Here is a 14,520-nt window from a genome sequence, read left to right on the forward strand (position 1 = left end):
TTTTTTTCTCCTATTAGAATTGAAAGAGCTCGCGATTCTGAGTGGAAATCACATAAAAAATCCTTCAATTGCTTAAAGGTTAACTGGAAGAGATCCCTTAAAGGGATTAGTTCGCCTTTGTACTAGTGATAAGCTCTTTTTCTTGTGTGTTGTTTTATTTTCTGGTACAATAAAGTGTTTTACTACTACTACTACTACTACTACTAAAAAAATCCAAATCCAAAAAAAGTGGGGTGGACAACTTTGAAAAAAATGGCCCGAAATGGCGGAAAAAAAAAGGTTAAATTAAATGAAAACACTAATGCTGTGTCAAAATCTGCCATTTCGATGCAAACGACATTAACTTCCGTAGGTAAGTTAATCAAAATCCAAAAAAGTTTTATAACATTTTAGCTTTGAAATGTATTTAGTCAGGAATATGATGTTAAAATTATACGGTTCCCTCATGTTACACTACACAGTGTAACAATAAGTTGTCTTAAATCACATGAGTGTGAAAGAGCAACGAGCCCTAACTCAATGTGTACTCGTATTTACTTTGCTTGTTCAGTTGACGGTGCTCTAAGTAAATGTTATCCTACTAGTATCTAACTGTTGGTCTTAGAAAACATTGGAGACTGTCGTATCAATGGAGTAGACGTGATAGTTTTGTTTGTGTACTTTAAGTTCTGAGAGCATTGCTCTGTTGCGAGGCATGAGGCAGACGACCGGTCTGGCTCAGTCGGTAGTGACCCTGCCTGCTGAGCCGCGGTCCTGGGTTCGAATCCCGGTAAGGGCATTTGTCTGTGTGATGAGCACAGACATTTGTTCCTGAGTCATGGATGTTTTTTATGTATATAAGTATTTATTTATCTATTTAAGTATGTATATCGTCGCTTAGCACCCATAGTACAAGCTTTGCTTAGTTTGGGGCTAAGTTATCTGTGTCCCCAATATTTATTTATTTATTTTTCTTTATTTTTAAGAAGTAAAAAGTTGTAAAAAGAGCAGCAAAATTATGGTTTTGATATAAAAGTTACGAGCTTTACAAAATTGCTTCAAATCTATCATAATTCAAATAATATTTAATATCAACTATTTATGATAAAAAGGTTGTTAGTGTTATACATTGTTTTTCAAGTAATGGAAACTATAACTAAACTATTAGTTTCGATATTGAAACTTAATCTAATTTGAAATCTGCCATATTATGGATAAAGTTAATAAAAATAATTATAGTAATTACAACTTTTATGTTGTAATTACTGTGATTGTGTCTGATGAAATGGCTGCTACTGCATATAATTATGTAGAGTATAAGGACCCTTTAGGCAGGGAAAGTCGCAAATTGCCCGAATAACAAGTAATTATGTAGATGCGTGTTTCTGAATGCTGATTAATTAATCATGCCCTATTCAAAGGTAATTATTTCGGGGAAATTGAAACATTCTATACTTTTCCCGTACAGTATTTTGAAATTACGCACATTTTGTTTGATTAAAAATATATACTTGGTTAAGAGTCGGTTAGGTTAGGTTAGAACTGCGACCTCAATAAATACAAAATTTTATCAAGAATTTCGGTTAAGTTAGGTTAGAACTGCAACAATATAGTAAATTACCTATGATAAACATTTTGCGTGGTAAATTTCGACTAAACAATGTTATGCACAAATAATTTATGCATAAAAACCATTCGGCGAATAACCTTTATGCACGAAATATATTCGGACGAACAAAAATATGCCTAGACAAATTATGCGTAACTATACTATGCCATAACAGATTATGCGAAAGGTGAATTATGCCAATATAGATTATGCAAAACAGAAATTCTTGATTATAAAATTATGCCAAAACAAGGGGAACCGCCTAAAAAATATGGTTCATCTGAAGATTCTGAAGTAAGGATGAATTTATGTTGAAATGTCTTCTCATCTATGGACCTCATCTGTAATGGGAAGCCATATAAGGTGAAATAGGGTAATAGGGTAATTAATGACAGAAATGCTCGGGTAATTTCGAGAGGGGAACCTCGAAATGATGAAATAATGGTGATTTTTATGCGACTTTCGAAATTATACGACTTTCGTAATTACCCTAATGCACCTTAGGTATTACATAATATTCTTATAAACTTTTTTTTTACTTAATGTGATTAGTGTAATTATCACAGATCAGAATACGTAACTTTCGAAGAAACATTGCCGCTCTAGTTATCAACATACATCGGGGTTTCGGGAGCGGGAATGAATTCGTGTATTTGTAACTTTGTTTATAGTAATTTGAATTACTGAAATATGTATTTAACTATGTAACTGGCTCCAAATGTACCTAGAAATGTTAAAGTAATGTTTATCTTTTATCGTTTTCACCATTTTTGGGCTAGTGTAAATCATTCCCGCTCCCAAAACCCCGATGTATGGTTATAAAGTTCTTATGTTAACCTTTCTTCACCGACTTTTTAGAATTAAGTGCTCATTTTATTTAATATAATACTAATTAAATATCTTATAAACTACCTACATACTTAAAACTTATTTGTGACACGTTTTCATGCAAGAATGTGACATATGTAACCAAGTGTGTCCAAAGTTCTGTTAAGCTGAGTTTACAGCAGCAAGTTATTGCTGTAAGTTTTGAGACGCAACTATAGGTAAGAGTGTGGCAAATATCTGCATCTCTTTCTTGCAAAGCTTGCCGCAATAACATGCAGGTGTAAACTCAGCTTTAGGATGGTTAAGGTCATAGTCGGTCACAGTCGGTTCTTGTAACGGATTTTAATTATTATTTTTATTTTTCCATCAGGTACAATAAACCCGCTGGCGCCGGGTGCCCGTCGAAACTTCCACCCGGCTCAGGCCCGATGGGGCTCCGTGGCAGATCGCCCTCATGCCTTCAGCCTTCGGCCGAACTCCTACATTTGGATAGCTTCATCAGAACTCTTTCCCAATGGGAGGATGTTTCCAAGGGAGTTCACACTGTTTGTGTCACTGAGGCTGAGACCAGAGGTAAGGAAAGACATGTACTATGGTTCAGATTCGATAGGGCTTTGTAACATCTGGATGGCTTTCTCTGAACTCTTTCCCAATGGGAGGATGTTTCCAAGGGAGTACACATTATTTGTGTCACTGAGGCTGCGACCAGAGGTAAGCAAAGAAATGTGCTATGTCAAGTGTAATTTTTCAGATTCGACAGGGCTACGTGGCAAACCGTCACACGCCTTCAGCCTTCGGCCGAACTCTTACATCTGGATAGCTTCGTCAGAGCTCTTTCACAGTGGGAGGATGTTTCCAAGGGCACATCATTTGTATCACTGAGGCTGAGACCAGGGGCCCATTTCTCGAAAGGTACAAGCCTTGTATTACAAGTGTGTTTCCATGACAACCCATACGATTTGACAGTTCGCGCACTTGTAATACAAGGCTTGTACCTTTCCAGAAACGGGCCCCAGATGTAAGGAAAGACATGTGCTATTGTTCAGATTCGATAGGGCTATTTAACATCTGGATGGCTTTCTCTGAACTCTTTCCCGATGGGAGGATGTTTCCAAGGGCTCATAATTTGTGTCACCGAGGCTGCAACCAGAGGTAAGGTAAGACATGTGCTAAGGTTCAGATTCTATAGGCCCACGCTGTTGCTCTGGATGGCTCTCTCTGAACTCTTTCCTGATGGAAGGATGTTTCTAAGGGAGTTCACACTGTTTGTGTCACTGAGGCTGAGACCAGAGGTAAGGAAAGACATGTGCTATGGTTAGGATTCGATAGGGCTACGTAACATCTAGATGGCTTTCTCTGAACTCTTTCCCAATGGGAGGATGTTTCCAAGGGAGTACACATTATTTGTGTCACTGAGGCTGCGACCAGAGGTAAGCAAAGAAATGTGCTATGTCAAGTGTAATTTTTCAGATTCGACAGGGCTACGTGGCAAACTGTCCACACGCCTTCAGCCTTCGGCCGAACTCCTACATCTGGATAGCTTCGTCAGAGCTCTTTCACAGTGGGAGGATGTTTCCAAGGGCACATCACTTGTGTCACCGAGGCTGCGATCAGAGGTAAGGAAAGACGTGTGCTAAGGTTCAGATTCGATAGGCCCACGCAACATCTGGATGGCTCTCTCTGAACTCTTTCCTAATGGGAGGATGTTTCTAAGAGAGTTCACTTTGTTTGGGCACTGAAGCTGCGTCCTGAGGTAAGTACATATAATATACAGATAAATCTCTTACATCTGGACAGCTGTCGGAAAAAAATGCCGAACGAGTTCACGCTGTTTGTGTTGCTGAGGCTATGTAAAAAGGTAAGAAAAAAAGCTGGATAAAAACATAAAGACTGTATCGTTAACTATAAAGACAAAAAAAAACCTGGTCTAAATGTTGACATGTGCATAATTTGTATTATTATGTTCCGAGAGTATGATCTGAAGGTATTGGTAAGAACCATTTGATATAAGAAGGTCTGATATTGATTTTATTTTAGGGAGTTTATGGTACTTTCATTAAGGTCTAGCAAATACATTTGGGACAACCCCTATCTGGCTTAATTTGAGAATATTCCAATGACTCATTAGTACGATTTCAACAAACAAAGGTTAATATGCTGCCAAAACATATTCTTTAAGACTCCTCTTCATGGTTGTTCAATAGGGCACTTGCAGAATAAATGCGGTGAATTTATATAATTAAAAAAAACGCATTTTTGAGCAACGTTTCGGATTGCCGTATAACAAGACATGGGCTTAATAAGTCACATAATAAGGTGCGCATTTTGTCCTAGAAACCTAGATAATATTTGAAAGTGGTGTTGACCTAACATCGATGTGGATCTCACGTCGTTTGTTTTTTTTTCAAACTTGCGTGACTATTTGTATTGCAGCGTTGTTGGTCGACAGGATAACGTTTAATTTTTCAACTCGGAGTTCGTGAATTCAAATTCTGGCTCGTACCAACGAGTTCTTGTAATGTTGTGTTCAGAATATATATTGGTATTTAATACTAGTTTTTCGGTGAAATAAATCATTATTAAGCCTGAATAGGTAATAGAAATTCAGCGTGGCACGTGTATGCCGAATACCTAGAACTAACTTAAGTAAATGAGTCCAATAATGTCCTGTAATCTTACCGTTTATGGTCCGTTTACCGTCCAATAATTGAGTTTCATTACTTAACATGCGCCTAATGACTATCAGTAACCTTTATATCTAGGTGACTAATAATATAAATTTAATATTCGTTGGCGTCTGTATTAGATACAGAGAAGATTAAATTAATTCAATTCAAATCTTTATTGCGATCATGTTCATTTTCATTTTATACAGGTGTTAGGTAGTAATATAGTTGGTACATGATACCCTGAAAGGGCACAGCAAAATTTCTTACATACTAAAGTACATACATTAGTTACATTATATTATATTTTTATAGAAGTTTATACAATTATTAATATCTATTTTAATTTTACATTATTTAAACTTTCTCATTTATATTATCATCATTTAAATATTCGTTGAGTGAATAGTAGCACTTGTCTATCAAAAGAGATTTTATTTATTTTTTTATTATTTTTTTTATTACATACATGGAAAACCAACAGCTGAAGTTATCAATACAATCCAAAATAAAATTAAAAAGCCAATTACAGGTTCTCACTTATAAAAAACAGATTAAAACCAAAATCTTTCCTATCTTACAAACGTGCAAGTACCTACAGCCACAGCCAAGCTTAGGAATGTGTACAATGTATATATATACCTATGTAATTATTACAATTTGATGTCAAGATACGCAATAGCGTGTCCAGCCAAGAAGAAGAAGAGAAAAAAAAAAAGGAAAAGAACTAGTGTCGCGTTACCTACATTTAAATTTAATAAGCCGAGCCCAAACCTGCGCTAAAATTATCGCCCATATAAAAACTAATCAACTTATTTCTTATTACTGATATGCTATCACTGAATATATCAAAATCTACTTCACGTATTACTTTATTTACACTAATGCCTGCCCTGTTCAAAAAACTGTTCCTCCTATAATTGGTGGAAGCCTGGTTAATATTTATGGGACGGAAATGTCTTAGCCTCCTAGTTGGAATAGACAAAGAGACTTTACTAAGTAAGCTAGGGCTGTCAACATGGCCCTTAATAATACCTATGAAGTACAATATGTCAGCAATTTCACGGCGCTTGACGAGCGGTATTAAATGATGTTTTTTACATAGTCTAAAGTAATCGGCAGATCTATAATTTATATGCATTTTAAAGCAGAGAAATTTCATGAATTTAGTTTGTAATCGCTCAATCCTATCAACGTATATTTGATATTGAGGATTCCAAATCTGAGACGCGTATTCAAGCTTGCTTCGCACGTAAGCACAATATAGAATTTTAAGGGTCTTAGGACGAGTGAAGCTAACAGAACTACGCATTATAAATCCAAGTGATTTAGCGGCTTTAGACACAATACTATCAATATGGTCATTGAAAATAAGCTTGGAGTCATGAATGACTCCTAAATCTCTCATACTCTCCACTTTTTGTAGTTTCTTACCTTTTAATGAATATGAAGCATCAATTGTGTTACGTTTGCGAGAAAAGGTTACAGTAAAACATTTGGAGGGGTTTAAGTCTAGCTTATTTTCCGCACAATAGCTGTCAAGTCGGCATAGATCGGATTGCAGAGCATGTGCATCAGCGAGCGTATCAATTTTGGCAAAAATTTTCATGTCGTCTGCAAAACTAAGCAAATTAGAAAACTGAAAGCAGGTAGTAATGTCATTAATAAATATGTTAAATAGAAGTGGCCCTAATAAAGAGCCTTGGGGTACTCCGCTTGGAATGGATACCCAGCTAGACATGTAATTACTGATTACTACCGACTGACACCTATTTTTTATGTATGACTGGAACCATCTTAAGAGATCACCCCTTATACCAATGAAGTAAAGTTTAGCTATCAAGATATCATGGTCAATACGATCAAAAGCTTTACTATAATCAGTATAAACTACATCTACTTGATGGCCACTATTCATTGCTTCAGAGACAAAGTCATTAAGTAAGGCGAGATTAGACACCGTTGACCTACGTTGAAGAAACCCGTGTTGAGTACTATTCATAGAGTTTTTGAGTGCCGCTGACGTCTGCATATAGACAATTTTTTCTAATACTTTGGCCAGAATACATAATTTGGAAATAGGCCTATAATTAGTTACATCTGTTTTTGTCCCTTTCTTCAAAACAGGTGAAATATAAGCCGATTTCCAGATTGAGGGAACGGTACAGTCAGCAAACGACCGCCGGAACAACAACGAAATAGGTTTAGTTAAGGCTTTCGCACAATTAATATAATATAAGGCTGGCACTTGATCCGGACCAGCTGATTTACTCGGATCGATACTCAATAAAAGTTTGGTTACTAAACCACTATCAACTGAAATATTAGACACATCGTTGACGGAATCCGCACAATCTTGAAAAGTGATACTACTTGACGAGTTTTGTAATCGAGGGTCCAGAAAACTTGTTTTAAAATAATCAGAGAACGCGTTACAGACGTCAGCCCCTGAGTTAGCAGTAACATCTCCATAACGTACACTACTTGGTATACCGAACGATTTAGATCGAGACTTTACAAAAGACCAGAATTGTTTAGGATTTTTACTAATATTATTTTCAACCAAATGAGTGTAATCTATGAAGCATTTCTTTTCCATCCGCTTTACCCTATCTCTCTGACACTCAAAAGCGAGCAAATCGCATTTATTACCATACAGTTTATATCTACGATGATATTTATGTTTTTCTTTAATTGTCTTCTTAAGCGAGGATGAGTACCATGCCGGGTATGAACTTGCAGTAATTAACTTATGAGGAACATATTTATCTCTGAGGTATTTAAATTTCGAGTAAAAGTAGTCAACACATTGGTCAAGTGTACGGGTAGAAAATTCAGTGTCCCAATCTGTAGCCAAAATATCTAAATTAATTTGGTCAAAATTAGCCTTGCCGTAATAATATTTCATGAGTGGTGCCTGCTTGAGAAAAGTAATAGATGCAAATGTTATAGATATATGTAATGCCTTGTGATACGGGTCTATGGGTACAAGCGGGGTTTGACTTTCGCATACAGTCACCACACCATTACATAGTACAAGGTCCAATATTTTACCAAAAGCGTTGAGTACACCGTTATATTGGCATAATTCTAAGGTATTTAAATCATCAATAAGATTATATTCGTCCGTAGTAGAATAATTAGAAGGCAGTAAATAATTATCGCTAGACGTCCACACAATATTACTTAAGTTAAAATCGCCTACAATAAGGAATTTGTCATCCGGGTGATAAGTCATCACCTCCCCCAACTTACCCAGGAAGTTAGACAACTGGTCAGAGAATGAATAACCTTGCGCTTGCTTACACAGGTACAAAACACATAAATGCAATTTAACTATATCTCGCTCTGAGTTTGATTTTAATATTAAAGTAAGCCACAGATCCTCTGCCGAAGAATGGTATGTAGGTTGGGGTATAACAGCCAACTCCTTCCGCGTGGCAATGATGACACCGCCACCCCTACTTTGTCCCGTTAGCGACAGGTTCCGATCACGCCGCCAAACAACATACCTATCGTCAAAGAGCTCCGAGTCCGAAATACCGTCCACTAGCCACGTTTCCGTGAGAAAGATAATATCATACGAAGCTAATAATATATTTCGGTAGAAATCAAATGTTTTAGTGCGCAGTCCTCTAACATTTTGATAATAAACTGAAAGAGTTTCGTTTAAGTTACTATGCATTACGTAAGTTCCAACAAACACAGAAATAATAACATACCTTCCAAATAACACAGTAAAAACTTAATCCCCAGAGTATTCAATTTATTTTCGCTACCGTAATCATTTGAGGCACTTAGAAACAAACGGAATGTCCTACCGTGAGACATTATAATATTTACAAATTGAATATTAACAGGCATGAAACTAGTTGCATAAGTGTAACAAGGCAAGCACAAATTTACAACAAAAAAGAGAGGGATAGATATAGTTTGCATAAGATAATTTTTAAGTGTGTTTGGGTAATAAGCGCAGGTAACAGGCCGGGCAACTGGCCGCGATAACAAACAATAGCGGGTCGAAGATGGCATGATTCTCAAACTTTGCGGATAGTACGAGAATAAAATTAATAAATTGCAGGCATAAGCTATAATATAACATTGCGACAATCGATTATATGCATAAATCAATCTCCAAATAAAGTGAAAAAAGTTAACGTAAACAAATAATATAAGACTTATTGTAATACGTAGATCGAACACTGATTGTTTCTTCAGATCGGTATTTAGATAAACACAAATTACAAAAGTCTGTTTAAATCCATTTGACTGTTGACAACAAAGATTTTAGAAGAGTCATCTTTCCGAACGTGTATTTTACCGAATTTCACCCAGATAAATTGATAGCCCTTTGGTTTCAGCGTCGTCTTCACCGATGTAAGCAATTTTTTTATAGTCCGGAGTCAGGTGGTCGTTTAAGTAGATGTTCTGTGAGCTACCTATAAATCCAATTTCGCTAGCGGATAATTTCTTTTTTGCACGGGCTGAAGCAATGAAGTCCTCCTTTATATAGCGGTTAATAAACCCCACGATGATCAGCTTTTCCTTGTTATTGTAGGTAGGGACACGAGAGATATAGTTAATACTACTTTTCTGGACTGGGTAATCAACCGCAATCGATATCTGGTCAATAATTTGGAACAGGTCCTCATTTTGTTTTGTCGGCACACCTTTTATCTCCACATTATTCAATCGCTGCCACTGCTCCTTATTGATGTTTTCATTTTTGAGGCTATCTAGCTCCTTATTTAGAGATTTGATAGTGTTTTTAAGGGTAGGCACTTCCGAAAGCTTAGCCTCAGCTTCATCTAACCGTTTCTTGTGATCATCCAGTTGCTGGCTATTGAAATCGCAGGTTTTTTTAAGGTCGCCAATTTCAGCTTTTATGTCCTTGACATCCTGGACTAGCCCCGGTATACTGGCAAGGTTACACTGTATAGACTTTAACTCCATCATTATAGACTCGAGCGAGACGGCCTCATTACTTGGAAGCGGTGACGAAGGGTCCAACATTTTACACGCCGCACATTTCCATACAGATCTTCGCTCTGCTCCTAATTTGCGGTAACCCTGTTCGGTCAGACCAGCACAGCAAAAACCAAAAATCTTTTTGCAACGCGTACACTGGGCACTGTCATTGACCACATCCTCACAGCGGGCACAAATCATTGTGTAAATAAAGTTATGTTATCGGAAATAATAATCACAAAAGTTTGACAACCACTGACTTTAACTGCCGGTGACATGCACGTGTGCTATTCGTAATTTAATAACGTTAAACATTTTTTTATCATTTTCTATATTCTTAATAGTATCTGGTAGTTTATTAAATATCTTGATGGCCATTACATAGGTGCTATTGGAATGTTTTTTAATTCTAGAGGCCGGTAGCAATAATTTGTTTTGGTGTCTCAGTAGGTGCGTTGTGGGTAATTCGCGTCGTTTTTTTAAATATGTGTATATTTTGCCTCGAAAATTTACACATTTCAAATATGTAGATAGATGGCAATGTAAGTATTTTAAATAGGCGAAATAAAGGTTTGCATGTGTCGGGGTGGTTAACATTTGCTAGGATTCGGATTAGCTTCTTCTGTTGTATGAAAAGTATTTGTACATCAGTGCTGTTTCCCCATAAGATGATCCCGTATCTTAGCCATGAGTTTGCATATGCATTGTACACTGTAAGGGCTGTCTGTAAGTTTGTGGTTTTTTTTTATCTCACTCAAAGCGTAGGTAAAACTAGAAATAATATCAGTTACAAAATGTTGTCAGGCTCGGCCCTTATCAAATAAATTTATTTATTCCTTCCAAATATAGTTCTGTAGTCTGTGGTAACTAATAGGTACCACTATTCTTCTTCAACCTAGCGTTTTCCCGGCCTAGCGCCAGGGTCCGCTTTTCTGCTCAGTCTTCTCCACTTTGCCCAGTCTTCGACATCCTTAGGCGTGAGATCGTTCTCTTGCATGTACGTTTCCACGACGTCCAACCAGCGCTTCTTAGGCCTACCACTACCACCACCAATAGGTACAGTCGTACGGACTTTAATTGTTGATCCATTTTTAGCTCCTTTTATTCTGGACACATCATAACTTAACTATGCTTAATTATGAAATGTCCAGTATAAAATGAGCTAGAAGTGGATCAACAATTAAAGTCCGTGACCGTACTACTATTGACTCGTGTAATTACGTTTATTTTGTTACACGTGTTCTGATATACATGTGATATTTAATATATTCCATACTAAACACAAATCTAATATTTAATGACTACCAGGGTAAACACATTCATCAGTATTATTGAAATAAGCTATTAGTAAGCAGGCGGCGTAGTGAACTGAATAGTGGCATCAAAGGTGTGACGAACAGCTCAGCGGGTGCTCACTCGGTGAATCCACAAACGAATAGGATGTATCTACGTTTCTGATCTAGTATAATAGATCATTTAGACATATATCTATTTTCTAATATTATTAGATGGGTATAATATGATGTTTCGTGTGGGCTAGCGTTTAAAAGTGTCTTGAATTACCTATCAATTATACACTTGAGAACCGGCTTATTTAAAGAATTAGTTGTGAAACGATCTGCTTCTGCCCAATAAGGGGTTTGCTAAACATTATTCGGACATTTTATTCATAACATGACTTTACTGTACTAAATTGCATGTTTAGTTTATTTGGAAAGTCTGATACTACATATACTTCCTGATTGCGCATGTTTTCAATCATAAACGTACTTACTTTCTTGATTGAGAATCTCCAATCTAACTAAACATCATCAGAACTACCCATTACTTTGAAGATTTCAGAAATATTCGCCTTTGTTTCAACAATATTCTTCATAACCTTTGAACGTATGACTTAACTTAATCTTTCCCATACTAACAATACCTTTCTTTCCACAGAGCGGCGGGTACGGGCAAGGCACGCTATTTTCCCTCCGCTCGCGTCGCCGCACGGGATCATTCCTCTCTTTGGAGCTCGCCGGGAGAGGAGCAGCGCGATTGGTCCATGCGGGTGCTGGGTCATCCAGAGCTATATACCTGGCGGTGCCGCTATATGATTTCCGCTGGCACCATATTGCTATCAGGTGAGAAAGAGATAAACAGATATGCACAGAGGAAGAGAGGTAGCAACTCGGGTTCATTCCTCACTTTGGAGTTGGCTCTAAGGGGTGCAGCGCGATTGGGCCAGGCGAGTGCTGGGTCATCCAGAGCTATATACCTGGCGGTGCCGCTATATGACTTCCGCTGGCACCATATTGCTATCAGGTGAGAAAGAGATAAACAGATATGCACAGAGGAAGAGAGGTAGCAACACGGGTTCATTCCTCACTTTCGAGTTGGCTCTAAGGAGAGGAGCAGCGCGATTGGGCCAGGCGGGTGCTGGGTCATCCAGAGCTATATACCTGGCGGTGCCGCTATATGACTTCCGCTGGCACCATATTGCTATCAGGTGAGAAAGAGATAAACAGATATGCACAGAGGAAGAGAGGTAGCAACACGGGTTCATTCCTCACTGTGGAGTTGGCTCTAAGGGGTGCAGCGCGATTGGGCCAGGCGGGTGCTGGGTCATCCAGAGCTATATACCTGGCGGTGCCGCTATATGACTTCCGCTGGCACCATATTGCTATCAGGTGAGAAAGAGATAAACAGATATGCACAGAGGAAGAGAGGTAGCAAACACGGGTTCATTCCTCACTTTGGAGCTCGCCGGGAGAGGAGCAGCGCGATTGGTCCATGCGGGTGATGGGTCATCCAGAGCTATATACCTGGCGGTGCCGCTATATGACTTCCGCTGGCACCATATTGCTATCAGGTAAGAGAGAGACAGACATAAAGACTTGAAGAGAGAGATAGCCGCACGAGATCATTCCTCTATTTGGAGCTGGAAGGGGTGCGGCGCGATTGGTCCATGCGGGTGATGGGTCATCCAGAGCAGAGGTATATACTCGTACCTGGCGCCGCTGTATGACTTCCGCTGGCACCATATTGCTATCATGTAAGAGAGAGACAGACATACATGATGAGAGAGATAGCTGCACGGGCTCATTTCCCTCCTACATGTGTGTATTACGAGAAGATAATAACTAGATGTTATTTCCATAATCACGATCTCTCGATATTCCTACCAGATTATGAGGTTCATTCCTTTTTTTAGTGATCTGGAAGTATCATTAATGTATCATTTTCGCCGTCTTATTGTGTTATACCCCATGAAACCCATATCTAACGGGTGATAGAGATGTATGGAAGACTTGGAAGAGGAAGACATGCTGATCCGACCCCAAGTGACGGATAAGGGCAAGAGAATGATGATAACCCATATTCTCTGCTATCATCGTGATAAAATTGATATTATAACATATTCTTATATTCTCGGAACTTTAAAGTGATATGCAATTTGAAATGGCTATTCTGCAAATATCCTTAAAACTTCTGAGTAAATAAAACACGGACCAAATTAAACATTAACACGATAGAAAAATTACCGCTCGGCAATTGAAAAAAAAAGTGTTACAAGTCTGACTAATGTACGCGAGAGGAATGATAAATGTTTAGGGTAAAGTGTTGAGCCAGTACTTTCCAGGTCATAGATTACGTGTTGTAGAATCAACATTATTTAGGTAAAATGGGCAGTTTTATTTTTACTGTTCCTGGCAGGCAAGCATGGTCGCGTGATAAGAGATATGAATTCAGGCCGTCCTTTTCGCACTATTTGTAAATGCGGTAAGGACGCACCGATGCAATGAAGGTTATCGAACGCCCGCTGTAGTCACTGACTGTCGCATTTCTGACAAAATGCACCTAGATCCGGACCATTTCTAACTGGCCTTTGGTGATTGATTTCACTTGTGAAAATTGCAAATGCAATGGACTACACTTGAGTCTTTTTAGGGTTCCGTAGTCAACTAGGGACCCTTATAGTTTCGCCATGTCTGTTTGTCCGTCCGTCCGTCCGTCCGCGGATAATCTCAGTAACCGTTAGCACTAGAAAGCTGAAATTTGGTACCAATATGTATATCAGTCACGCCGACAAAGTGGTAAAATAAAAAGTGGAAAAAATGTTTTGTTAGGGTATCTCCCCCTACATATAAAGTGGGGACTGATTTTTTTTTTATTCCAACCCCAACGCGTGATATATTGTTAGATAGGTATTTAAAAATGAATAAGCGTTTACTAAAATCGTTTTTTGATAAAATTAATATTTTCGGAAATAATCGCTCCCAAAGGAAAAAAAAAGTGTGTGTCCCCCCCCTCTAACTTTTGAACCATGTTTAAAAAATATGAAAAAAATCACAATGGTAAAACTTTATAAAGACTTTCTAGGAAAATTATTTTGAACTTGATAGGATCAGCAGTTTTTGAGAAAAATACGGAAAACTACGGAACCCTACACTGAGCGTGGCCCGACAAGCTCTTGGCCGGTTTTTTATT

The 14,520-nt window shown here is 38.1% G+C and overlaps 1 protein-coding gene across 1 annotated transcript in view; it reads left to right on the forward strand.

The window, feature by feature from the left end:
• Nucleotides 1–14,520, forward strand: part of LOC125229812 — a 149,931-nt gene that overhangs the window by 122,768 nt on the left and 12,643 nt on the right. The window contains exons 8-9 of the mRNA XM_048134753.1: nucleotides 2,787–2,989; nucleotides 11,989–12,173. Coding sequence (XP_047990710.1) covers nucleotides 2,787–2,989; nucleotides 11,989–12,173 — 388 coding nt within the window. The remainder of the gene's footprint in view (nucleotides 1–2,786; nucleotides 2,990–11,988; nucleotides 12,174–14,520) is intronic.

The sequence above is a fragment of the Leguminivora glycinivorella genome, chromosome 9 (assembly GCF_023078275.1).
Source record: "Leguminivora glycinivorella isolate SPB_JAAS2020 chromosome 9, LegGlyc_1.1, whole genome shotgun sequence".
Taxonomy (NCBI): Eukaryota; Metazoa; Arthropoda; class Insecta; order Lepidoptera; family Tortricidae; genus Leguminivora; species Leguminivora glycinivorella.